Genomic DNA, 27,731 nt, shown 5'->3' with positions numbered 1-27,731 from the left:
TGGGAGTTGAAGTCCATGAGTCATGAAAGAGCCCCAAGGTTGCCTACCCCTGGGCTAGTAAATACTATCGTGTAAATGTAAACAAATTGAGGTTGTAAAGTTATTACCTTCTACTGTGCCAGAATTGGAAGTCAATTTCCTTTTTTTGTGTTTTTCCCTTTCTATCCCACATTCTCTTTTTCTTTCCCCTAGTGTTCCATTAGAGGTAGTCCTTGACTTACGATGACATTGGAACCCAAAATTTCTCTTGCTAAGTGAGAAATTGGTTACGTGAGTTTTTGCCCCCTTTTATGACCTCTTATTGCCACAGTTGTTAAGCGAATCGCTGCCGTGGTTAAATCGGGAACACGGTCGTTAAGCGAATCCAGATTCCCCTATTGACTTTGCTTGTCGGAAGGTCGCAAAAGGGGAATCCCGTGACCCCGGGATACGGCGACCGTCACGAAGGCGAACCAGTTCCCAAGCATCCGAATGTGAAATCACCTGACCCTGGGGAATGCTGCAACGGTCGTTAAGTGTGAAAAATGGTCCTAGGTCACGTTTTTAAGTGCCGTTGTAACTTTCAATGGTCACTAAGCGAACCGCTATAAGTCGAGGACTTTACCCGTCCTATTTTAACTTTCCTTTCTATCTTCGGTTTGGATAAATCAATAAGAAAAAATCGAAAGCGGACAAAAAAAATAACCCCTCTTGGCGGCTTGTGCAGACAATTCAAATTATTATTATTTTTTTTTAGAAAATAAATCGTTTATTACGAAATTATAACATGGATGTTCCCACCTGACACCGATTTTTGCCTGAACTCCCTAGACTGAATCACGGCAGTCCGGAGACGCAGCGTTTTTCGCCCCGTCCCTTTGGTGTCGGAAAGGAGACGGGGCCCAAAGTCCACGTTTTAAGTCCTTCCACGGCGCTGCAAACTCCACCGATAGAATTTGAAGAGACCCGACGGTTCAGCCGGGCGCTTTGGTGCTGCGGTCAGGGCTTGGGAGATGCAGTTTGAATGAAAGGTCGATCCATGCTGGCAAGACTGGATAGTATAGGATCCAGGAAGGTAGGGCATCTGGAACCAAGGGATTTTGGGGAGGGGGGAAGATGAATGCATAGAATATTTTAGATATTAGGAATTGGGGCAGGGGTGGGGGGGAAGGAAACGTAAGAAACACAGCACAAATCGTGTCAAAATTAAAAGAGGGCCCTTGCAAAACGGGACAGGACGGGTTGGGAAAGGTAGTCGAGATGGGAAAGAATAGGATACGAGCGACGGAAAGGGGGAAGATAAGACGAGGAAACGAGGATAAAGTGGACGGGAACTCTGAATGAGATAGAAGAGAAAGAAAAGAAAATGAGAGGAGAAGAGAAGAGAAGAGAAGAGAGGAGGAAAGGAAAGGAAAGGAAAGGAAAGGAAAGGAAAGGAAAGGAAGATAGAAAAAGGAAAGGAAAGGAAGATAGAAAAAGGAAAAGAAAGGAAGATAGAAAAAAGAAAGGAAAGGAAGATAGAAAAAAGAAAGGAAAGGAAGATAGAAAAAAGGAAAGGAAAAGAAGATAGAAAAAGGAAAGGAAAGGACGATAGAAAAAGGAAAGGAAAGGAAAGGAAGATAGAAAAAGGAAAGGAAAGGAAGATAGAAAAGGAAAGGAAGATAGAAAAAAGGAAGGGAAAGGAAGATAGAAAAAGGAAAGGAAGATAGAAAAGAAGAAAGGAAAGGAAGACAGAGGAAAGGAAAGGAAAAACAGGATGTACAGACAAAAGAAACCGGACGAAAAACATCGGTCAGAGACGGAGAGAGCAAAACGAGAGGAAGGATTGGGGAACCCAGGAGGCGATGGAACTTGTCATGGACAAATCCCAAACTGAGAACAAGGAAGCTGGTGGACGGAACAGAGAACAAGCAACCGAAAACAGAGGAAGGGGATCGAGTTCCACGCTTTTCCATGGAGGCATCAGGCCCAGGAGGGCTCAGGTTGGAGGAGGACCCTCTGGTGCACCGTACAGCTCGGCCAGCGTTCGGAAGAGGGGCCCCCATTCTTCCAGATACTCGTACCCGCCGCCATCGCTGTCCCCAGCACAGGAAGAGCCAGGGGAGCTGAGAGACCCGGCGGTGGAGCCCTGGCCTTCATAGCCGTACACCTGGATGGAGTCGTACGGAGGCACGGAAGGATCGGCGTCCACCTCGCTCAAGCGGGCTGTCAGAAAACTGGCCACATCGTGGGGCTGAGGTGGTACCCGGGTGGACAGGGACGGTGGGAAGTGTGGACGGGGCAGGACGTCCCGCCGGAGGAGGCGCCGTTGCTGCGAGGGTGGAGGGGCGGCGTCCGGGTTCTGCAGGGCAGCCATGTCGAAGGCCTCGGTGTCTTCTTCGCCGCCGCCTTCGTCGTCGTAAGTGATGATGTTCTCACGGACGTCTTCTTCCTCAAAGGGCAGCAGCGCAGCCTGTTTCTGCCTCCGGAGGGCGACAAAGAGCAGCACCAGGGCTAGGTGCGAGCAGGAAGTTGGCACATTGGTGAAGCCGGATGGAGCAACAGGAGGAGAAGGCGAGATGTTAATTACAGATTATTGCAACCCATTGCGAACACCCTGCCTGTGGGTAATGGTAGGTGGGAATGGCCTTGGGAGCCAGGGAGAGGAAACGCAGATGAGGGAACAATTGGATAAAAGGTAATTGAGCCCATAGCTGTATAGTGGGCAGGACAGCTCAGAAGGCATCCTCCCTAATTTCTTGGGCTGTAAAGGTGACAGGGGAGAAACGTATTTTCAGACTTTCAAGATTAGGTTGTGAGGTAGACCCGATAGGAAGCACCGCCAGCCAAGTTAATTCTATTCTATTGTAAGGTTATATTAACAGAGGGCGGCGTGGTGGCTCAGCAGTTAAGACGCTGGGCTCATTGGCTGGAAAGGTTCAAGCCCGACCTCCACGCGACAGAGTGAGTTCCCGTCCTCACCTCAGCTCCTGCAAACCAGCAGCTCGAAAGCATACAGATGCAAGTAGATAAATAGGTACCACTTCGGTGAGAAGGTAACAGCGTGACATGTCATGCCATGCTAGCCACATGCTGGCCACAATAATGTCTTCGGAAAGTGCTGGCTCCATGGCCTTAAAATGGAGATCACCCTCTACAGTTGGCAACAACTTGCGGACTAAAATCCAGAAGTACTCTTTTATCTCTTTTACTGTGTTTCCCCGAAAATAAGACCCAGTCTTATATACATTAGGGCAGTGATTGTGAACCTTTTAGAGACGAAGTGCCCAAAACTGGCCCCGCCCCTATGCCACCCACTGCCCTGCTCCGCTTCCCGTTCTGCCTACCCACAGGGCCACCCACCGCCTTCAAAGCCCACTGCAGATCGCCCAGGTGGCCCAGCAGCGCCATGGCAACTACATCCTCTGCCTGCGCCCTGTAGCATCAACTGTCCACAACAGGGTGCGAGGGTGGAATCTTGTCCCCAATGCCTGGCTACCATGTCCTCAGCTGCACGATTCCGTGCGGGCCATGCTCAGCAACTCTCCTCCGGGGGGGCTGTTGATGAGGAGGGGGACGTGGGGGGAGCCAGGGCTGAGGTGATGGCATAGGTGCCCACAGAGAGGGCTCTGAGTGCCACCTCTGGCACGCGTGCCATAGGTTCGCCACCACTGCATTAGGGCTTATTTTAGGGGAAACATAGTATCAGGGTGATCAGCCCAGCTGGGCACCCCCCTCAGCATGCGCACAAGAGGTGGTGAGCACATGGGGCCTGACAGTGTCTAGTAGCAGCCACCACCCACTGGCCCCTTGGCGCAGCGCAGGTAAGTCAAGAATGGAGCAGAGGTGGGGGGAAGCAGGTGATCCGGACGTACTGTGCAGCCACCTGGCTCACGGGAGGTTTGCAGGAGGCTCGCACAGCGGCACCGGTAGCAGGTGGAAGCAGAAGCACCAGACACCGGAAGCTCCTGCATGCTCACTGCCTCCTGTACTGGCCATGCTCACCCACCCGCGGGGCATATTTTTGGGATAGGGCTTACGTTAGGCGCACCCTAAAAATTTGGCTAGGGGTTATTTTCTGGGTGGGTCTTATTTTTGGAGAAACACAGTACCTATATTAACAAAACATCGCAGTCTGAAGGGACATTTCTCCCTCCCTTCCCCTTTACAGCCCGTGAAACTAGGGAGGGTCCTTCCTCAGATGCTTCGACTCAGCTGCCTCTTATCTACTGTTGCCAAGGTTGCAGCTGTTCCTCCTGTTTCCCAAGGTCGTTCACGCATACCATTATACCCTACCGGAGAAACTCGGTACAACTAGCCAAACATTCCCCAAGGCTCGGTGACTTTTCTCCACACGGCCTGGGAATCACCATGCAGTGTTGATCCCCACCTTGTCTTGTAGAGAGACTTCGAGTGTCTCGTATTCCAGAGGTCCCCAACCTTTTGGGCACCAGGGATCAGTTCCGTGGAGAAAAGTTTTTCTGCGGACCGGAGGGTGCACGGTTATGTCTGCTGCCTGCATCCCGCGAATGGGGCTTTGCTTGTTTGTGCGGATCGGTTGCTGGCACACCGCGACCTGGTACTGGTCCACAGACCAGAGGTTGGGGACCCCTGTTGTACTCTACACGAGAAGTTATCCAGAGTGATTACTAGAGACGTACTCAGGATAAGTAGTCTCAACAATTCCCCGGCTGAAATTCCTGTAACACAGGTAGTCCTTGACTTACAATCATTCGTTTACTGACAGCTCAACGTTGCCACGGCACTGAAAAAAGTGACTTGTGACTGGTTTTCCCACGACTGTTGTGGCATCACCATGGTCACCTGATCAAAATTCAGGCACTTTTCAACTAGCATGTCGCTATGACAGTTGCACTCTCCTGGGGTCATGTGAGCAGTTTTTGTAACCTTCCCAGCTGCCTTCCGACAGGCAAAATCAACGGAGGAAGCAAGATTCATTTAACAACCTCATGATTCGCTGAAACAACTGCTGTGATTCGCCGAACAACTTTGGCAAAAAAAAGGGCACCGTAAAATAGGGCACCGCTCACTTGACAATTGTCTTGCATAGCAGTGGAACTTTTGGACCCCATTGTGGCCGTAAGTCAAGGACCACCTGCACTGTCTTTCTTTGGTGGTGCAGGGGTTAGAATGCAGTATTGCAGGATACTTCTGCCGACTGCCGGCTGCCTGGAGTTTGGCGGTTCGATTCTCAGTGGCTCAAGGTGGACTCGGCCTTCCATCCTTCCGAGGTGGATAAAATGAGATTGTTGGGGGGGGGGCAACAGGCGGACTCTGTGAACCGCTTAGAGAAGGCTGTAAAGCCCTGTCAAGCGGTATGTAAGTGTAAGTGTTATCACTACTGCCCTTCCTTCCTTCCTTCCTTCCTTCCTTCCTTCCTTCCTTCCTTCCTTCCTTCCCTCCCTCCCTCCCTCCCAGTGGTTAGAATGCATTATTGCAGGCTAATTCTGCCGACTGCCAGGAATTCGATCCTGACTGACTCAAGGTGGAATCAGCCTTCCATCCTTCCGAGGTTGGTAAAATGAGGAACCAGATTGTTGGGGGCAATAGGCTGACTGTAAACTACTCTGGGAGGACTGTACCACTGTGAAGCGGTATATAAGTCTAAATGCTATTGGTACTGCCCTTCCTCCCTCCCTCCCTCCCCTCCCTCCTTCTTTCCCATTTCCTTCCTTCCTTCCTTCCTTCCTTCCTTCCTTCCTTCCTTCCTTCCTTCCTTCCTTCCTTCCTTCCTTCCTTCCCAGTAGTTAGAATGCAGAATTGCAGGCTAATTCTGCCAACTGCCAGGAGTTCGATTCTCATCGGCTCAAGGTAGAACTCAGCCTTCCATCCTTCCGAGGTCGGTAAAATGAGGACCCAGATGGTAGGGAACAATAGGCTGACTCTGTAAACAGCTCTGAGAGGGCTGCAAAGCACTGTGAAGCGCTATATAAGTCTAAGGGCTATTGCTATTCTCTCACCCACACCATCAGCATGCGAAACTGAAATCTCACCAAGTAGGGTACCAACACAGGCCAGGATGGCAAGCAAAGCACCGGTGCTGAGGCCAGCAGGAGATCCCAGCGCCTCAGGACCACACGTCTGCATGGCCCCGTCTCGCTGACATCGGCAGATGCTGACCGTCAGAGTCGGGGATCCCGTGCGAGTCGGGGAACCGCCATCCACTAGTTCCAGGGGCACAAGCAGAAACCCGCCTTGGGGTGGCAGACGGGTAACCCGGAGCAACAAGGAGGCTGAATTGTCTGGAGACGGGAAGATTCAAAGGAGAAGAGTGAATTGAGGACCAATATATATCTGCCAACATATATACATATATAGGTTAAAGGTAAAGGTTCCCCCACACATGCGTGCTAGTCGTTTCCGATTCTAGGGGCCGGTGCTCATCTCCGTTTCAAAGCCGAAGAGCCAGCGCTTGTCCGAGGACGTCTCCGTGGTCATGTGGCCGGCATGACTAGACGCCAAAGGCGCACGGAACGCTGTTACCTTCCCACCGGAGTGGTCCCTATTTTTCTACTTGCATTTTTACGTGCTTTGGAACTGCTAGGTTGGCAGAAGCTGGGACGAGTAACAGGCGCTCACTCTGTTATGCGGCACTCGGGATTCGACCCGCCAAACTGCCGACCTTCTGATCGACAAGCTCAGCGTCCTAGCCCACTGAGCCACCGCGTCCCTATATACATATATACATATATATATATGTTTCTACTATATATATGTATGTATGTATGTATGTATGTATGTATATGTATATGTATATACATATGTATATATACATATATACATATATACATATGTATATACATATACATATACATACATACATACATACATACATATATATAGTAGAAAAATAGGGACCACTACGGTGGGAAGGTAACAGCGTTCCGTGTGCCTTTGACGTCTAGTCATGCCGGCCACATGACCACGGAGACGTCCTCGGACAAGCGCTGGCTCTTTGGCTTTGAAACAGAGATGAGCACCAGCCCCTAGAGTCGGAAACGACTAGCACGCATGTGCGGGGGAACCTTTACCTTTACCTTTACCTATATTTCTAAAATGGTGGGTTCCTTGTAGGTAGTAATAACGTTGTAGATACGTACCACCATAACCAAAGGGTAATAATGTTGATTAATACAGGGTCTTTTTAAACAGTTTTGTATAGTTTTCTGCCTGGGGAATTCTGGGAGTTGAAGTCCAAACCTCTTAAAGTTGCTAAGATTCAGAAGCACTGCTAAACATGCTCGTGACATACTCTCGGAAATGTCTACTCTCTTTTTGTCAACAGTGCAAGTTCCTAGTCCATAAGGAACATGATAGCAGTGTTCCAATATTTGAGGGCCTGTCACAGAGAGGAAGGGATCAACCTATTCTCCAAAGCACCCGAAGGCCGGACAAGGAATGACAGATGGAAACGGACCCAGGAGAGATTCAACTTAGAAATCAGGTGAAATTTTTTGACCGTGAGAACAATCAACCAATGGAACAGAAGTTGCCTTCAGAGGTTGTGGGAGCTTCATCAAAAGAAACTGGACTGCCATCTGTCAGGAATGGTGTAGAGTCTCCTACTTGGGAGGGGTGGGGTGGGGTTGGACTAGATGACTTACAAGGTCCCTTCCAAGTCTGTTATTCTGATACTGAAAGGGAAGCAGACTCTATTCTGCATTTTCAGACAGGCGCGTGAGTCTCACCCTTGTTATCCCGCACAGTGATGTTTGGTTCTCTGATCCCAGGCGAGGAACGGATGATGATACGGCTCGTGTTACCGTCCTCGTCTCGGTCGACTGCTCGGATCAGCTGCACCAGCTGGCCAAAAAAAGGCCAAAATTCTTCTCAGCCAGTGCCTTCCTCTCCCACCCACCCTCTGTCCCATCAGCGCCCCAGGGACCCCTTAACTTACTTGGCCCGGGACAGCATTATCACAGGCGAAAGGCTCGTAGCTCTGCTCCAGCTGGGGTGGGTTATCGTTAACGTCCAGGATTTGAACGGCCACACGGACTTGGGAACCTTGTGTGGGGCTGTCTGAGAGTAAGAGTCGGGGATAAGGAGCAGCGTGGAATCGCACAACCGGACATGCAGGGCAATCCAGTTGAAGAACGGGAAAGACAGATATGAGATGCAAGTGGGGCAAGCGATTCAGCCATGCAAGAAAGCCATAAAAGGTCACCCCCATGGGGAACGAATCAGATCCATGGTCCCCCGTCCAGTGGGGTGAGGTTGGATCCCATTCATAAACACACACACACCCCAAAAGAACCCGTCATCGTACCACCAACAGAACCAGACAGGCGAAAATCACATCAAGAGGTTGAAAGACGTGGGCAGACGTGTAGAGTTAAAGGGACGGAAGAGAGCAACGGTGCACGATGAAGCCCATTTGTGCACGGGTGGGCAAACATAAATGTCCAACGTGACCAATAAGTGAGATCAGGCAGCCATAATAAAACCATCCAGCCAACACGGGCAATCAATCAATCAATCAATCACAGGGAAACACACACAGAAAGCGCAGCCCCGCTCCACAATGCCGGTTAATGGGGGTGGGGTGGGGAAATGCACATTCGACATGCAAGACGAAAACAGAGAGTAGACACCGTTCCAAGACAGCAGCAAACAGATACAGGGATGCAGGGGAAAAAAAAGAAGGAAAAGAAGGGGAACAAAATTAGTAAACAATTGCCATTGCTTTGTCTATTCCAGGTAAGTCCTCGTTGTACGACCACGATCCATTGCTAAGCAAGACAGTTTTTCGGGCCCGATTTTACGACCTTCTTTGCCAGAACAGTTAAGCAAATCACCGCAGTTAAGTGAATCGCGCGGTCATTAAAAGAATCCAACTTCCCTCGTTAACTTTGTCAGAGTTCAGCTGAGAAGGTCACAAATTGTTCTGTAGCAGCCTGCTACTGGCCTTGCAGAAAAGACAACCCCTTTACAGACAGCAAGAGGCTGGAATACGTCTGCCAAATTTATTACAAAAACAAACAAGACACGAACCAAGATACCGGAGCTTTGAAACACTATCTGAGCGGTTGCTTTCAGCAAACCAGCCCTCCCCACACAAGTCCTTTATAAAGAGTTCAGGGCATGGCTTCTCTCTCCCTCCTTCCGAGAAGCCCCATTGCCTTCCTCTGTTTACTCCTACTTGACTGCCTCCTGCGTCGGGCGTCCTTGAACAGGGCCAGCTGTGGGTCATCTTCATCCACGCTGTCAGGCTGGGAGGGGCCTGGCTGGGGGCTCTGCGGAGCCTCAAAGCCATCATCAGCAAGTTCTTCAACACCCCCCTCCTCCCCCTCATCTGAGTCATCCGACCCAACTGCCGAACCCACAGGCTGACCCTGAATCACAACACAAATAGGGGGGGTCACTTGACCCCAGGACGCTGCAACTGTCATAAATCCATGCCGTTGCCAAGCACCTGGATTTGATCACGTGACTGTGGGAATGCTGTGACAGTCATAAGTCTGAGGATCGGTCATAAGTTCCTTTTTTCCCCATGCTGCAGTAACATCAAACAGTCGCTAAACAAATGGTTGTAACTTGAGAACAACCGGTAGTCCCTGACGTAAGTGAGACATTTGTTGTGAGTTTTGCCCCATTTGACGACTTTTCTTGCCACAGTTCTTAAGTCAACCCCTGCAGTTGTTAAATTAGTCGCACGGTTGTCAAATGAATCTGGTTTCCCCGTGGACTTTGTCAGAAGGTCGCAAAAAGGGATCGCGTGACCCCAGGGCCCTGCAAATCATCATAAATACGAGTCAGTTGCCAAGCGTCCAAATGTAGATCACCAGTGCCATCACTCTGAATGGTCACTCAATGGACTGTTGTAAATTGAGGACTATCTGAATTCTGGACCGATGAATCCAAATATGAAAACTCTACGTTTGCAATGAAAAGCTTCCACTACCTTGGGACACCCCCCCACCCACCGTATCTACCCTGATTCCCTTGGCCCTTACCAAGTTCCGTTGCCAATACGGTCATATTGTGCCAGGGCAAAACCTCTCGGTCAAGTGTCACCGAGGTCAGAATTGCGCCATCCTGTGGGTTGATGCTGAAATAGCGCTCCGGGTCCGTGTGCGGCAGGATGGAGTATCTAGAAGATGGAGGGTGGGCACCTGGGGTATCAGGTTGTCACGGCAACGAGGTATAAATGGAGTCACACACAACCACAAAGACAACAAACACCGGCTCCCACCCTGCTGTTCCGTGGTTTCCCCCAGCTATTACCGGATGACACTGCTGGGGGTGTCAAGGTCCACCGCCGTGACTTTGCCCACCGGGGTCCCCGGCGGGCCGTTCTCATAAACGGCCAGATGGTACTCGGGACGGGAGAAGACCGGGGGTTCGTCCGCATCTTCTACCGTCACCCGGACGGTGGCCACGTCCTTGAAGGGGCCCTTCCGGATGTACTGAGGATCAATCTGCGTGTTGGTGGCTTCGACTCGGAAAGTGTAAGAGTGGCGGGATTCAAAATCCAGAGGCTGCTCGCCGATCCACACAAAGAGGAACGACGACGTGAGAAAAACTCAGGATTAGAAGCGAGCCAAAGCAGACGGCGCGACGAGTTGGTGCAGGACGTACAAAGCACCAAGAATTGTGGGTGAGGTCTCTAAGACACCATTTTGTCCAAAGAAGGAACACGAGAGTTAGTTTGGTCTAGCCTAGGGGCAGGCAACCTTGGCTCTTTTATGACTCGTGGACTTCAACTCCCAGAATTCCTGAGCCAGCATGGGGGAACTATGGCCCCTTCATGACTTGGGGACTTCAACTCCCAGAATTCCTGAGCCAGCCACGCTGAGGGAAAAGGGAGAGGTTTCCAAGCTGAGTCATGCTGGCTCAGGAATTCTGGGAGTTGAAGTCCACGAGTTGTAAAAGAGCCAAGGTTGCCTACCCCTGGTCTAGTTCATTGGCTTCCAACCTTTTCTATACCCCAGACCCCTGGAATGCTTCTGATATATTCGTGCACCCCTTACAAAAGTTTGAAATAACGGCAGCAAATTATGCACATACATTATAATTTTGAAAACCCAAGTTTTCGCACCCTCTGGAATACCCCCGGTTGGGAACCCCTGGTCTAGTAGTTAAAGCACCAAGCTAGAAAGCAGGGGACGGTGAGTTCTAGTCCCTCCTTAGGCATGAAAGCCGGTTAGGTGACTTTGGGCCAATCACAAGGAGACGGTGAGTTCTAGTCCTGCCTTAGGCACGAAAGCCAGTTAGGTGACTTTGGGCCAATCACCAGGAGACGGGAGAGTTCTAGTCCCATCTTAGGCACGAAAGCCGGTTAGGTGACTTTGGGCCAATCACAAGGAGACGGTGAGTTCTAGTCCTGCCTTAGGCACGAAAGCCGGTTAGGTGACTTTGGGTCAATCACCAGGAGACGGTGAGTTCTAGTCCCGCCTTAGGCACAAAAGCCAGTTAGGTGACTTTAGTCCAGTCACTTTCTCTCAGCCAACCCACCTCACAGGGTTGTTGTGAAAAGAGGAGGAGGAAAGTGTGATGGCTATTTTCGCTGCCTTGAGTTATTTGTAAACATTCGGGCAGTCCTCGATTTAGGACCACAACTGAGTCCCAAATTTTGGTTGCTAAGCAGGTCAGTTAAGTGAATTTTGCCCCATTTTACGACCGTTCTTGCCACAGCGATTAAATGAATCACTGCGGTTGTTAAATTAGGAACACGGTTGTTAAGTGTATCAAGCTCGCCCATTAAGTTTGCTTGTCAGAAGGTCACAAAAGGGGGATTACATGACACAGGGATATCGTCACAAAAGGGGGATTACATGACACCAGGATATCGTAACTGTCATTTCCTGCCTGTGCAGAGGTTTTGGACTAGATGACCTCCAAGGTCCCTTCCAATTTTATTATTATTATAAATAGGAGTCGGTTGCCAAGTGTCTGAATTTTGAACTTATGACCATGGGGATGCTGAAATTTGCGTAAAAAATTAGTCATAAGACCCTTTTATCAATGCCCTTGAATGGACACTAAAAATGATTGTAAACCTAGGACTATGTTTAATAAAGGCAGAAAATAAAGAAAACACAAACAAAGGAGAAAAAATAAATAAATAAATGGATAGAAGGAAAAAGAAAGAGAGATGGAAAGAGAAAGAAAAAAAGGAAAGAAAGAAAAAAGGAAAGGAAAGGAAAGGGAGAGAAGGAAAGAAGAAAGAAACAGAAATAAAATGGAGAGAGGGATGGAGAGGAAATAAATAAATAATAGAATGGAGAGAGGCAAGGAGGGAGGGAGAAGAAAGGAAGGAAAGAAAGAAAGAAAGAAAGAAAGAAAGAAAGAAAGAAAGAAAGAAAGAAAAAGAAAGAAGAAGAAAGAAAGAAAGAAAGAAAGAAAGAAAGAAAGAAAGAAAGAAAGAAAGAAAGAAAGAAAGAAAGAAAAGGGAGGGATGGGGAAGAAAGGAAGGAAAGAAGAAAGAAAGAAAAAGAAAGAAAGAAAGAAAGAAAGAAAGAAAGAAAGAAAGAAAGAAAGAAAGAAAGAAAAAATGGAGAGGTAAGGTGGGAGGGAGAAGAAAGAAAAAGAAAAAAGAGAAAGAGAAAGAAAGAAAGAAAGAATAGAATGGAGAGAGACAAGGTGGGACAGAGAAGAAAAAGAAGAAAGAAAGAAAAGAAATAGAATGGAGAGGTAAGATGGGAGGGAGAAGAAAGAAAAAAGAAAGAAAGAATAGGAGAGAGACAAGGTGGGACGGAGAATAAAAAGAAGAAAGAAAGAAAAGAAATAGAATGGCGAGAGGTAAAGAGGGAGGGAGAAGAAAGAAAGAAGAAAGAAAAAGGAAGGAAGGAAGGAAGGAAGGAAGGAAGGAAGGAAGGAAGGAAGGAAGGAAGGAAGGAAGGATGGATAATGGCTCCCGCATCAAATCTCCAGGAATGAAGGGAGAGTGGAGACATCCACATAATTCTGGGGTTCTTCACCCACCTTTTTCAACGTAATGATCCCATCCTGTCCCAACATGTCCGTGTGAATGGCAAAGGCCTCGAGTCCATCTCCTCCATCCAGGATACTGTAGGCAAGCAGGGCGTTCTCCCCTTCGTCCGGGTCGTGTGCGCGCAGCCTCCCCACCGCAGACCCAGGAGTTGCTGTTTCCACCACAGAAAACTGGTAAGAATCTAGACAGAAACGGGGGGGGGGCGGTTGTGTGTGTGGAAGCACAAGCAGAACAACACTTCATTCTCAAGCTTTGGGAATTTGGCATCCTCCGGACGCGTTGGACTACAATTCCCATCCTACTCCAAGCCACGCTGCCAGCCGTAAACCACACAGGAAGCGCCACCCGACGAGCTACTTCTACACTCCTGCAAAGCTACCTTAACAGATTCTCGCAAGTCTAAAGGTACAAATCTACCGCTGCCTCTTTTAGAGACTGAGAAGCTTCTGAGTTTCTTCCTCTGCCCTTAATGCAGTTGTGGGCTAAGCTCTCTCTTATCTGGCCATTCTCTAGGTCAGCGTTTCCCAACCTTAGGAACTTGAAGATGCGTGGACTTCAACTCCCAGAATTCCCCAGCCAGCATAGCTGGCTGGGGAATTCTGGGAGTTGAAGTCCACGCATCTTCAAGTTCCTAAGGTTGGGAAACGCTGCTCTAGGTAGCTTTTCTCCCTCCCCTCCCTGTTTCCCAAGGTCTTCCTCACATACCGCAGGACAGCTCAATTTACAGACTTACAACTGTTCATTTCGTCACCGTTCCAAGTCACAACGGCACCGTTAAAAGGACCGTTTTTCACGCGGCGGTCGCGGCATCCCCCCACGGTCACACAATCAAAATTCGGACCCTTGGCAACCGACTCCTACTTATGACGGTCGCACCGTCCCGGGAATCAGGTCATCCGCTCGGGCGACCTTCTTACGAGCAAAATCGAAGGGGAAGACGGATTCGCTTAACCACCGCGTTACCAACCTAACCACTGCGGCGGTTCACTTCACAGCGATGGCAAGACAGGTCACAGAAAGAGACAAAATTCACTTGAGAAATATTTCGCTTGGCGACACAATTTTTTTTTGGGGGGGGAGAAGGTGTCTGTTGAGGACTACCGGTAATGACTTAAAATCATTTTAAAAATGAATTTAATTTTTGTCAGTCGCGTTTTGTTTTCTTTTTCTTTCTTTTGTGGTTGTATTCCACTGTTTAGAATAGAATAGAATAGAATAGAATAGAATAGAATAGAATAGAATAGAATAGAATAGAATAGAATAGAATAGAATAGAATAGAATAGAATAGAATAGAATAGAATAGAACAATATTAGAATAGAATAGAATAGAATAGAATAGAATAGAATAGAATAGAATAGAATAGAATAGAATAGAATAGAACAATATTAGAATAGAATAGAATAGAATAGAATAGAATAGAATAGAATAGAATAGAATATTATAATAGAACAATATTAGAATAGAATAGAATAGAATAGAATAGAATAGAATAGAATAGAATAGAATATTAGAATAGAACAATATTAATAGAATAGAATAGAATAGAATAGAATAGAATAGAATAGAATAGAATAGAATAGAAAATATGGAATAGAATAGAATAGAATAGAATAGAATAGAATAGAATAGAATAGAATAGAATAGAATATTAGAATAGAACAATATTAGAATAGAATAGAATAGAATAGAATAGAATAGAATAGAATAGAATAGAATAGAATAGAATATTAGAATAGAACAATATTAGAATAGAATAGAATAGAATAGAATAGAATAGAATAGAATAATATTATAATAGAACAATATTATAATAGAACAGAATAGAATAGAATAGAATAGAATAGAATAGAATAGAATAGAATAGAATAGAATAGAATATTAGAATAGAACAATATTAGAATAGAATAGAATAGAATAGAATAGAATAGAATAATATTATAATAGAACAATATTATAATAGAACAGAACAGAACAGAATAGAATAGAATAGAATAGAATAGAATAGAATAGAATAGAATAGAATAGAATATTAGAATAGAACAATATTAGAATAGAATAGAATAGAATAGAATAGAATAGAATAGAATAGAACAATATTAATAGAATAGAATAGAATAGAATAGAATAGAATAGAATAGAATAGAATAGAATAGAATAGAATAGAATAGAATAGAATAGAATAGAATAACAGAGTTGGAAGGGACCTTGGAGGTCTTCTAGTCCAACCCGCCCCCTCTGCTCAGGCAGGAAACCCGCTACCATTTCAGACAAATTGTTGTCCAATCTCTTCTTAAAAGCTTCCAATGTTGGAGCACCCACAACTTCTGGAGGCAAGTAGTTCCACTGATTAATTGTTCTAACTCTAAGGAAATTTCTCCTTCATTCCAGGTTGCTTCTCTCCTTGCTGAGTTTCCATCCGTTGCTTCTTGTCCTGCCTTCAGGCACTTTGGAGAATAAATTGACACACACACACTGTTCTTTGTGGCAGCCCCTCGTACTTTAGCAACTCTACGATTGGAGCGAGTTCAGATCCATATCCTGCCTTCGTTGTCATCTGCCTTGCTACAAGGCTGGCTGACTTCCAGGGCATTGCTTGCTGGACATAATTATTCCAGATGTTGCACTACTTCCTCTCATCATTAGTTCCCACCTCTCTGGCCAATCTATTTCACGCCTCGTGAAGATGAACTTGTCAGGCAGCTGTTAAAATTGATGGATGGGTTGGCTGGCTGGCTGGCTGAAAATATTTATAGCCCCCTCTCTTCCCTCGCGCCCACCCCCCACCCGCGCTTTCAAGACCATCCGGTGATGGGTTGCAACTCATAAGAAGGATTCCCGTGCGATGTAATCACCTATGAGAGACAGCCTGGTAACCCCGAGAGATGTCTGAGGGACAAGCAGACATCGTGGAGCCCGTGTCCCACATACAAGAAGGAAAAGCCGGGCGTTGAAAGGCAGACGAATGTCATGCTTGATATTCCTTGATGTCTGGAGAAAGGACGTTTCCCCCCCCAAAAGCAGAAGCTTTTGAGCTTCCATGCGCAGCACATCCCTGAGATATGCAGTCAAGGAGTCCTTGGTCCTTGCACCCAAGGAGACACTAACTAGGCCAAGGCTAGGCAACCTTGGCTCTTTTAGGACTGGTGGACTTCAACTCCCAGCATTCCTGAGCTGACTTCTCATGTCCTGGGAGCCGATGTTTCCACATCTCCGCTTCTCTGGGTGTACAAAGAGGGCCAAATCTCCTTCTCCACAACTCTGCCCCTCTTCTAAGTAGCTCTTCCTCACTTACTCTGTGGGAAGCGAGGAGGGTTATCGTTGACGTCACTGAGCGTGACCGTGACGGTGGTGCTTCCAGATAGTCCGCCGGTATGGCCACCCATGTCTTTGGCCTGCACCACGACGAGAAATTCCTGTTGAGTTTCACGGTCCATATTGGGAGTGGCCGTCCGAATCACACCTAACGTCACGGGGAGAGGGAAGGAAGGCGAGAATCAGAGAAGGGCAGAGAAGGAGAATTGGCCGATGAATCGGGCAGGAAAGAAATTCGGGTTTCAGAGTCCCACCCACCCATGATGGAGAAATTGCAGAGAAGGCAACCTGCAACGTGGCTGAGCACATCAGATACACATCAGTTGTAGGGGGAGAACATGGTGGCCGAGCCAAAACGTCCAATGGTCTCTAGGCTCAGGTGATGAGTTAGATGGATGGATGGGTGGAGAGATGGATGGGAAGAATGGACAGATGGATGAATGGAGAGATGGATGGATGGGAAGAACACATGGAAAGTTGGATGGATGGAACAATTGATGGATGAAAAGATGGAGGGATGGAATGGATGGAAATATGGATGGATGGAAGGCTGGATAGATGGGAAGAATGAATAGGTGGATAGATGGATGGATGGATGGATGGGAAGAATAGAGGGAAAGATGGATGGATGAAAAAATGGATGGATGAAAGAATGGAGGGAGGGAAGAATGGGTGGATGAATGGAGGGAGGGAATGAATGGAAATATGGATGGAAGGATGGATAGATGGGAAAAACAAAAAGATGGATGGATGGATGGATGGATGGATGGATAGAACAGAGAGAAAGATGGGTGGAAAAATGGAGAGAGGGAGGGAGGGGAAGATAGATGGAAAGATGAATGGATGGAAGAACAGATGGATGGGAGAATGAAAGGATGGATGGATGGGAAGAACAGATAGAGGGATGGATGGAACGATGGATAGATGGGAAAAAGGAATAGATGGATAGATGGATGGATAGATGGATGGGAAGAACAGACAGAAAGATGGATGGAAGAATGAAAGGATGGATGGAAAACTGATTGAATAAAATTAGCTGTAGATGGACGAATGTTCAGAGAAGGAACTTCTCCTTCTACTACATCAACAGCCCCAGCAGAGAAGAAAGGGAGGTACCTTCACCCTCAATGGTGGCATCTAGCCAGCAACCCACAGAAGCTCGACTAAGGTCTTCGTCTTAAAAGCATTTTTCAAGATCAGGAGAGGTGAACCCAGAGCTAAGAAAGTGAAGACAGCCATCCCTCCCTCCCAGTTGGCTTTGAGGGCCAACTGGGCTATCTTCTAATCTAAAGCAGGGGTGTTCAAACGTGGCCCATTGATGACTTGTGGACTTCAACTCCCAGAATTCCTCAGCCAGGCACGTGTGCCTGGCTGAGGAATTCTGGGAGTTGAAGTCCACAAGTCATCAAAGGGCCAGGTTTGAAGACCCCTGTTCTAAACACATGGCCGGCTCCTTAACCTCTGTGAAGTTCAGAGTATCTGTTGTCCCACCAGGCCATCCCCACCAACTACCGGTTGTTCCCCTGGATGCCTGCTTTTTCTTCTCCCCTACAGCGTGTGAGGGGGTGTGACACTTGTACCCCTTGCGTTCCTCCCCAAAAGCTATTGCCCCCTCCCCATCGTGTACCCGTCTGGGGGTCGACGGAGAAGAACGGCAAGCCTTCGAGTACCGTATAGACCAGCTTGGCGCTGTTCCCGTAGGTCGGATCATCCGCGTCGTGGGCCGTCACCTGGATCACGGACGTACCTGCGGGAACGGAGTGGGAGAAGGGGGGGAAAAAAGGGGGGGCTGGTTGTGTGAAGGGCAGGAGGCAGGCAGGCGTGCATCTGAAGAGAGGAGAGGCAAGGATTGTTCAGAGCAAGCTCATGATCTGCCTAAGACTCAGCCTGAAATAGGACGGTTCTTAGCAGGTTGTGTGGACTAGACCATGGAGTTATCAGAACATAACAGAATAACAGAGTTGGGAGGGACCTTGGAGGTCTTCTAGTCCAACCCCCTGCTGAAGCAGGACACCCTCTACCATTTTCAGACAAGTGGCTGTCCAGTTTCTTAAAAACCTCCAGTGATCAGGCACCCGCCACTTCTGGTGGCCAGCTGTTCCACTGGTTAAATGTCCTGACTGTTGGGAAATTTCTCCTTAATTCCAGGTTGCTTCTCTCCTCGATTAGTTTCCATCCGTTGCTTCTTGTCTTGTTTAGTCCTTCTTTGCTCTAGACCGGCAATAGCCAAATCCTGCAACCCTTCTTGATATGTTTTAGTCTCCAGGTTCTTAGTTAAAGACAGTTAAAGGACTTAATTATTCTGTCAGGAAATTCCTCCTTAGTTCTAGGTTGCTTCTCTCCTTGATTAGTTTACATCAGGGCTCTTCAAACTTGGCCCTATGAAGCCCAAACTTGTGGACTTCAACTTCCAGAATTCTTCAGCCAGTGTGCCTGGCTAAGGAATTCTGGGAGTTGAAGTCCACAAGTCATAAAAGGGCCAAGTTTGAAGACCCCTGGTTTACATCTATTGCTTTTTGTCCTGCCCTCAGGTGCTTTTGAGAATAGCTTGACTCCCTCTTCTTTGGGGCAGCCCCTGAGATATTGGAACACTGCTGTCATGTCCCCCCTCGTCCTTCTCTTCGTTAAACTAGACATCCCCAATTCCAGCACCCGTTCCTTGTATGTTTTAGCCTCCAGCCCCCTGATCATCTTTCTTGCTCTTCTCTGCGCTCTTTCCAGAGTCTCAACATCTTTTCTTATATCCCGGCGGCCAAAACTGGACGCAGCATTCCAAGTGTGGTGTGACACACTTAGAACACGCAGTCGCTTATGGCAATTCAGCCGAAAATCCAGCCGCCCTATCATTTCAAAGTAGAAAAGGAATGTTGGAAAGAGACCTCAGAGGTCATCTAGTCCGACCCTTTCCAGGCAGGAATCCCCAGCAACCCCTTAGCAAAGTCAAGAGCAAATGTTTGCATTTGGCTGCCTTTGGAAGGCTGAAGAAGAAAATAGCATTAAAACAAACAAGCCAACAAAAAAAAAAACCCCTCTGGAAAAGCCAAAGTTTTAAAAATCCTCTCTTAAGTCCCTTACCTCCGTTAGGGATGACCGATTTATTTTCCTTTTTCGCAACCTGCGGCCAGCCTTGCTCTGTTTATTTCTAGGGAGCAGCTGAGTTCTTTAAAAAATAAAACACCTGGTCCGCCCAAAGGCCTACAGCCGAAAAACGGTTTGGAAAAGCGTTCCCATAGCAACATAGATCAAACCCTCCAGAAACATTCAAACAGGCACAATCTCAATTTAAAATAAGCTGGGAACGGTTAGATCTGCGAAACAGAAGGCCTGGGGAGGGAGTTGGGGGGGGGACTTTCCCAACTCAACGCAATCGTCCAGTTTGCCAAACAAATGTAAAACACATTTATTGTAGATCAACTTTAAGATCAGTGGACTTCAATTCCCAGAATTCCCTTGCTAGCATGCTGAGCAATGTCACTTTTTTTTCAAGGCCGTTGTAACTTTGAATGGTCGCTAAATGAACTGTTCTGACCCAAGGACTACCTAGTTTCGCCCATTTGTGGACAAGGCCACCTGTAACTCTACTGTGTGAGCCACAGGACCACAGGACCAAAGCCACATCTGAACCAATGTAATAAGCTTAGGGGTTTAGGTTAGTGGTAGGGACCCAATGGGGGTGTTTGTTACTGGAGGTGGTTGACCAATTAAAACGTAATCCCATCTTCCACCTCTTAGAATGGACTGGACTGGACTGGACTGGACTGGACTAGACTAGACTAGACTAGACTAGAATAGAATAGAATAGAATAGAATAGAATAGAATAATGAAACATGAATAGAATAGAATAATAAAACATTAGAATAGAATAGAATAGAACAGAACGGAACAGAACAGAACAAAATAGAGTAATAAAACATTAGAATAGAATAGAATAGAATAGAATAGAATAGAATAGAATAGAATAGAATAGAATAGAATGGAATGGAATGGAATGGAATGGAATGGAATGGAATGGAATGGAACGGAACGGAATGGAATAATGATAATAGGAGGAGAGAGGAGAGGAGAGGATGACAGAAGAGGAGAAAATGATAATAGAAGAATAGACTAGAATAGACTAGAATAGACTAGACTAGACTAATAAAATATAGACTAGACTAGACTAGACTAGACTAGACTAGACTAGACTAAACTAGACTGGACCAGAATAGAATAGAATAGAATAATAAAACATAGAATAGAATAGAATAGAATAGAATAGAATAGAATAGAATAGAATAGAATAGAATAGAATAGAATAGAATAGAATAGAATAGAATAGAATAGAATAGAATAATAAAATATAGACTAGACTAGACTAGACTAGAATAATAAAACATAGAATAGAATAGAATAATAGAATAGAATAGAATAGAATAGAATAGAATAAAATAGAATAGAATAGAATAGAATAGAATAGAATAGAATAGAATAGAATAGAATAGAATAGAATAGAATAGAAGTTGGAAGGGACCTTGGAGGTCATCTAGTCCAGCCCCCTGCTCAAGCAGCAGAACCTCCCCCCCAATCCCCCTCACACTTTGGACCGAGTGTCCAGCTCCCTTCTTTCCCATCTGGTGTTAATGCTTTTATTTGTTAATGATTTAATCCACTGTGTCTCTGTGATGGTTTGATTTGAATGCTTTTTAATGCTTTAATGTTTTTTATGTTGCAGGCCGTCCAGAGTCGTTGGATACGAGACCAGTGGCAAATAAATGTCATAAAGAAATAAAGAAACAAATAAATAAAAAGGGCTATTTACTGAGATCAGGTTTTCCTCTGATTAAGCCTTTTCTTATTCCCCAAGTTAGGAACTTTAAGATGAGTGGACTTCAACTCCCAGAATTCTCCAGCCAGATTGCTGACTCGAGAATTCTGGGGGTTGAAGTCCACAAATGCTGGCTGGTGAATTCTGGGAGTTGAAATCCACACATGCTGGCTGGGGAATTCTGGGAGTTGAAATCCACATATGCTGGCTAGGGAATTCTGGGAGTTGTAGTTCAATTCGCCAAGTTTGAAAAATAATGGACTAAGCCAACATTTTGGGCTGTTAAGAATCCTTGTGTATTCCTCAATTATAATTCAGGAAGGAAACCCACTTGGGCTCAATAATATCGTAATGTTGACAGATAATGTCAACACACCTCATTTTAAATTGGCTTTTTTAATTAGGTCTCATTTCACACAGTGTATTTAAGGGGGTGGCAGAATTAGCCTCCAAGCTGGGTGCCAAAGCATACCTTGAACAAGAAATCATGCAACTGGCTTGGTTAGCCAGAAAAATACACAATAGAGGTATGTGTTTTACAGCATATTCATTTACTGCCCATTTGAAGTTGCAATAACACTGAAAAAAGTGACTTTATGCATCATTTTTCACACTTATGACCCCTGCAGCATCCCTCTAGTCACATGATCAAAATTCAGACGCCTGGCAACCGGATCATAGTTATGACGGGTGCAGCATACCAGCGTCACGTGATCCCTTTTATGGCTTCCTGGCAAGCAAAGTAAATGGGGAAGCCAGATTCACTTAACAACCGTGTTACTAAACAGCTGCTCTGATTCACTTAACAACTGTGGCAAGGAAGGTCGTAAAGTGGGACAAAACTTGCTGAACAAACGTCTCACTTAGTAACAGAAATTTTAGGTTTCAGGCCTGCCTGTAACAAGACTCGGAAGGGACACAATTTGGGCTTAAAACGTCCGTTTTTGGTACATTCCACGAGTCCAACTGTTGAGACTTTATCTCTCCTGGAAGTTGCGTGAACGTTGTTAATTTTTTTTAGGGGGAAAATGGCCCAGCGTCGGAAAGAATAAGAACAACAGGGCCAGAAACAAAATACAAGTAGTCCTCAAACTTACATCCATTCATTTAGTGACCGTTCGAAGTTACAGCGGCGCTGAAAAAAATGAGTTATGAAAGTTGTTCACACTTACGACACGGCAGCCTGCAGCCGTGGTCACACGGTCAAAATTTGGACGCTTGGCAACTGGTTCCTATTTACGACCTTTTCTGTCATTAAACAAGACAGCTCAGTGAATTTTTCCACATGGTGCGACCTCTCTTGCCACAGGGGTTAAGTCAATTAAATTAAATTAAACTTTGATTTTTTTGTTGATTAGATAGGCTTGTTGTTATAGAAAAGGCTAGTATATAGTATTTTGTCAAAGTAAAAAAAATGAGGTTGTAAAGTTATTACCTTCTACTGTGCCAGGATTAGAAATCAATTCCTTTTTTTTCCTTTTTCCCTTTCTATCCCACATTCTCTTTTTCTTTCCCCTAGTTTTCCATTAGAGGTAGTCCTTGACTTACGACCACATTGGAACCCAAAATTTCTCTTGCTAAGTGAGAAAACGGTGACGTGAGGTTTTGCCCCCGCTGCCATGGTTAAATCGGAAACACGCTCGTTAAGCGAATCGAGATTTCCACACACCCCTTGACTTTGCTGGTCAGGAAGTCACAAAAAGAGAAATCACGTGACCCCGGGACACAGCGACCGTCATAAATATGAGTTGGTTGCCAAGGTCTGAATTTTGAATGTCACCCTCTCCAGTTTCCCACTGGGAAAAAAAATTAGAGGTCCCTTCCTGTTGCGTGGTCAGAAGGAGCAGGAACTCCACGGATCATCTGGAGATGTTCTCCTCACTTTTCTGGCAACCGACTCACCGACATTGCTCATCTCCGGCACGGTGGCATGATAAGGGCCCTGGAGGAAGACGGGTGGATTGTCATTAATGTCCTGGACTTTGATAATAAACTCCGAGGGTGGCTCCAGAGGCCGGTTGGAGGCCCGATCCACCGCTTGAGCCAACAACGTATACTGGGCCTTCTCCTCTCGATCCAACGTCTTGGTGACATGGATGTTGCCCGTCTTCTCATCGATGACGAAGACAGTGCCTGCCCCTTCTCCGGTCAAGACGTACTTGATACGGCCTTCCCCACGATCCACATCCGTGTGCAACTGCCAAAGAGAAGGAAGACATACAAGGAAGGACGTTGGCCAACGGGATCTGTCAGGGTTGAAGAGTAAGATCAGGTGGGCCAATGTTCTTGAGATGAATGTAGAAGGATAGCATTGGAAGGGACCTTGGAGGTCTTCTAGTCCAACTCCCTGCTCAAGCGGGAGGCCCTACACCACTTCAGACAAATGGTTGTCCAATCTCTTCTTCAAGACCTCCAGTGATGGAGCACCCACAACTTCTGGTGGCAAGCAGTTCCACTGGTTAACTGTTCTCACCGTTAGGACATTTCTCCTTAGTTCTAGCTTGGATCTCCAGTCCTCCCAAGCTGTGGACTTCCTATGACTTGAAGAGCTGCAAGTTGCAATGGACCACCTACCAGAAGACCACCCAGATCCGAGGATTCCGGGTAGAAGAACCAATTGGTCCTCCAGAGAGGTAGAATCAAGATCACGCGAAGTGTTAGTACCACCTCTTCAAGGAGAAAAAAAAAGAAAGTCCAATTGCCTCCTGGGAAAAAAAGCACCTTTGGGACCGCACATGGAATATTGCATCCGTGTTTGGTCACATGATAAAATAAAAGACGTTGAGCCTCTGGAAAGAGCGCAGAGAAGAGCAACAAAGGTGATTAGGGGGCTGGAGGCTGAAACGTGCGAAGAACGGTTGCAGGAATTGGGGATGTCTAGTTGAATGAAGAGAAGGGCCAGAGGTGACATGATAGCAGCGTTTCAATATTTGAGGGGCTGCCCCAAAGAAGATGGGGTCAACTTATTGTCCAAAGCGCCCCAAGGCAGGACAAGAAGCAACGGATGGAAACTCATCAAGGAGAGAAGCAACCTGGAATCAAGGAGAAACTTCCTGATAGCAAGAACAATAAATCAATGGAACAACTTGCCTTCAGAAGCTTTTGTAGAAAGAGACAGGACAGTCTTAATACTGCCTATTACATTTTTTCTGCATTCAGCATCCAATTAGTGGAATGTTTATTGATTCTGATCTGGCCTTTGGTCGAAGACAGAATTTTAAATATTTCCTCCCCCCCCCCTTCTTTCTGGTCAATTCCAGGAAGATCACACATCACGATGAGAAGTTTGGGGAAAGTTTGCATTAATTTCTAAAATGCCAGATCTGGCTGTGGGAGAACTGACCAGGGAGAACTTTAGAGAAGAAAAGGCCACGAATGAAGAATCTCCAAAAAAGGAGAAAGGGGAATCAAACTGATATAGTGGTATAGGGTCTCCTGCTTGGGCGGGGGTGGGGTGGGTGGGCTAGATGACCTGGTTTTTGCAGGTGTTTGTATGTGGATCTTTGGTCATTCTGGTTTTTTCCCACGTAGAATATATATGTATGTAGGTATATATATATATATATATATATATATATATATATATATATATATATATATATATATATATATATATATATATATATATATATATATATATATATATATATATATATATAAAACTGATCGAGGAGAAGCAACCTGGAATTAAGAAGAAACTTCCTGACAGCGAGGACAATCAACCAGTGGAACAGCTTGCCACCAGAGGTTGTGGATGCTTCATCACTGGAGGCTTTTAAGAAGAGACTAGACAATCACCTGTTTGAGATGGTGTAGGTTCTCCTGCTTGAGCAAGGGGCTGGACTAGAAGACCTCCAGGGACCCTTCCAGCTCTATTCTATTCTATTCTATTCTATTCTATTCTATTCTATTCTATTCTATTCTATTCTATTCTATTCTATTCTTTTTAATTATTCTATTCTATTCTATATTCCATTCTATTTCTTATTCTATTCTATTCTATTCTAAATTTCTATTCTATTCTATTCTATTCTATTCCATTCCATTCCATTCCGTATTTTATTATTCTATTCTATTCTATTCTATTCTATTCTATTCTATTCTATTCTATTCTATTCTATTCTATTCTATTCTATTCTATTCTATTCTATTCTATTCTATTCTATTCCATTCCATATTTTCTATTATATTCTGTTCTTTTCCGTTCTGTTCCATATTTTTTATTCTATTCTATTCTATTCTATTCTATTCTATTCTATTCTATTCTATTCTATTCTATTCTATTCTATTCTATTCTATTCTATTCTATTCTATATTTAATTATTCTATTCTATTCTATATTCCATTCTATTCCTTATTCTATTCTATTCTATTCTATTCTACATTTCTATTCTATTCCATTCCATTCCATTCCATTCCATTCCATTCCATTCCATTCCATTCCATTCCATTACGTATTTTATTATTCTATTCTATTCCATTCTATTCTATTATTATGACATTACATTACATTACATTTCTATTCTATTCTATTCTAAATTCCATTCTATTTCTTATTCTATTCTATTCTATTTCTTATTCTATTCTATTCTATTTCTTATTCTATTCTATTCTAGATTTCATTGGAAGGCTAATTAAGGAAAGTCCTTCATTAAACTCTGCTACCATGGATATCCGTGGGGCTAGTATGCAGGATTCTCCTCAACGTAAGATCCCTTCTGAGAAATTTCCTTCAGGGCTCACCCTTCCAATGAGGACAGGTTCTGGACCAGAATATTCCTCAATGACGAAGAACTGGTTCCACACCCAGCTGCGACGAGTCCTGAAGAGCGGTCTCTCCCAACGTTGAGACAGGTTTCCACGGAAGGACCCGTCCTTGGCTCCTTGGCTGGGGGGCACGAGGCGGCCTGCGCAACCACACCCTCCCAGCCAAGCGAGGAGAAACTGCAGGAAGCTGATCATGGCTTGTCCCCCCCAGGTTCAGTCACCTCGTGACAGGACGCTCAGCTCTTCTGCATGGCCCATAGAGATCGGCTACCCCATCTGGCTGGATCTGGACACAAGGAAGAGGATTGGAGCTTAAACAGGCCTTCCCAGCCATGGTGATCAACCACGGGATCTTCGAACGAACCCACCAGCAGAACATCTGGGCAGCTTTGGGTTCCATGTTTCCAGCTCTACATGTCTTTTGGTCAGATTATTTGAAGGACCGTCTTTCATGGATGACATCTAACATCTGACCCACCAGAGCAAGGAAGCCGAGGATGTTATGGGTCCTCTTTCCTAAGGAAGTCCCTCCAGTGCAAGGGTCTCCAAACTCGGCACCTTTAAGACTTGCGTCCCAAAGGTGCTTTTTCGCTTCTCCTCCAGGAAGCTTCTTCAACTCTGAGCTGAAGAAGCTTCTTGGATGAGAAGCGAAACATCTTCAAAGAAAAAAAGAAAGAAAGTCCAGTTGCCTCGTGAAAAGGCATCTTTGGAACTACTATGACCTGGATGACTGAGAATCTCCATAGGCATTTAAGACTTGGGGACTTCAACTCCCAGAATCCCTCAGGCTGGGGAATTCTGGGAGTTGAAGTCCACAAGCCTTAAAGTTGCCAGGTTTGGAGAACCCTGGGCCTAGTGGGACCAAGGAGAAGGGACGTCTCTGTGGTGGCTCTCTCCCTGTGGGACACTAACCTTGCAGAAATAGGACCGGCCGCCAACTTGAAACTCTTTCGAAAGGCCCCAAAGACCTGGGTTTGCCAATCGGCCTGGGGACACCCAAGTGATGCAGTGCCTGTCAAACTGTTGGTTTGATACTTGTCACCGGCAGGGTGGGGAGTGGGAATTTATTGAGTTTCGTACTGGAGTCCCCCTGAGTATGTTGGGCAGCCACGCAAATTATCTAGGGCAAACAAACATCTGCATTGCAAAAGGACGAAACAATCGGGGTCTCTTAAAAAGCATCTTTGGATTCTGTGGTTAGCATGAACCACAGATCACATCCCAGCAACGAGTGTGTCTCTAGCTGCATATGTGTCCCTACTCAACGCCTGAACTCCTCTCCTTCTGCAAGCGTGGGGCGCAGCTGCTTCTTCTGAAATGAAGTGCCCTGATGTGGTAATTTCCAGACATACTGATTCCCCAAAAGTTGGCTCTCCTCTAGCCAGATGGAGCCCTTAACATTTTCATTGTGTTTCTTTACCAACGTATGACTCAGGGCAAGGTCGCTGCTTTCTCCGAAAGAGAGATCCTTTGAGTCTGGACTGGCATCTCCCTACGGCCAGCAATAGAAAAAATAGGAGATAGATAGATAGATAGATAGATAGATAGATAGATAGATAGATAGATAGATAGATAGACAGACAGACAGACAGACAGACAGACAGACAGACAGACAGACAGGATGAATGGATAAATGGATGGATGGATGGATGGATGGATGGATGGATGGATGGAGAGAGAGAAATGATTGATAGAAATGATGGATGGATGGATGGCTGAAGATCTATCAATCATCTATCTATTATCTATCTATCATCTATCTATTTTCATCCATTCTCTCTGTCTCTTTATCTCTTAGATAGATAGATAGATAGATAGATAGATAGATAGATAGATAGATAGATAGATAGATGATAGATAGATAGATAGACAGATAGACAGACAGACAGACTGAATGGATAAATGGATGGATGGAGAGAGAGATGATTGATA

At 45.7% G+C, this 27,731-nt stretch overlaps 1 protein-coding gene across 1 annotated transcript; it reads right to left on the bottom strand.

The window, feature by feature from the left end:
* Positions 1–1,901: 1,901 nt before the first annotated feature.
* Positions 1,902–25,994, bottom strand: CDH24 (cadherin 24; the record flags this gene model as incomplete). Its single annotated transcript, XM_083377671.1, has 11 exons — positions 1,902–2,472; positions 5,973–6,221; positions 7,668–7,782; positions 7,877–7,998; positions 9,933–10,069; positions 10,204–10,457; positions 12,904–13,094; positions 16,208–16,375; positions 17,855–17,974; positions 22,935–23,229; positions 25,776–25,994. The coding sequence occupies 11 exons, from the start codon at positions 25,992–25,994 to the stop codon at positions 1,958–1,960; spliced, it is 2,385 nt and encodes a 794-aa protein (XP_083233797.1). The 3' UTR covers positions 1,902–1,957.
* Between the last annotated feature and the right edge of the window lie 1,737 nt (positions 25,995–27,731).

This window comes from Vipera ursinii (genome assembly GCF_947247035.1).
Source record: "Vipera ursinii genome assembly, chromosome: Z".
NCBI lineage: Eukaryota > Metazoa > Chordata > Lepidosauria > Squamata > Viperidae > Vipera > Vipera ursinii.
The sequence above is the reverse complement of the archived record's forward strand: the minus strand, read 5'-3'. Positions and strand labels throughout refer to the sequence as shown.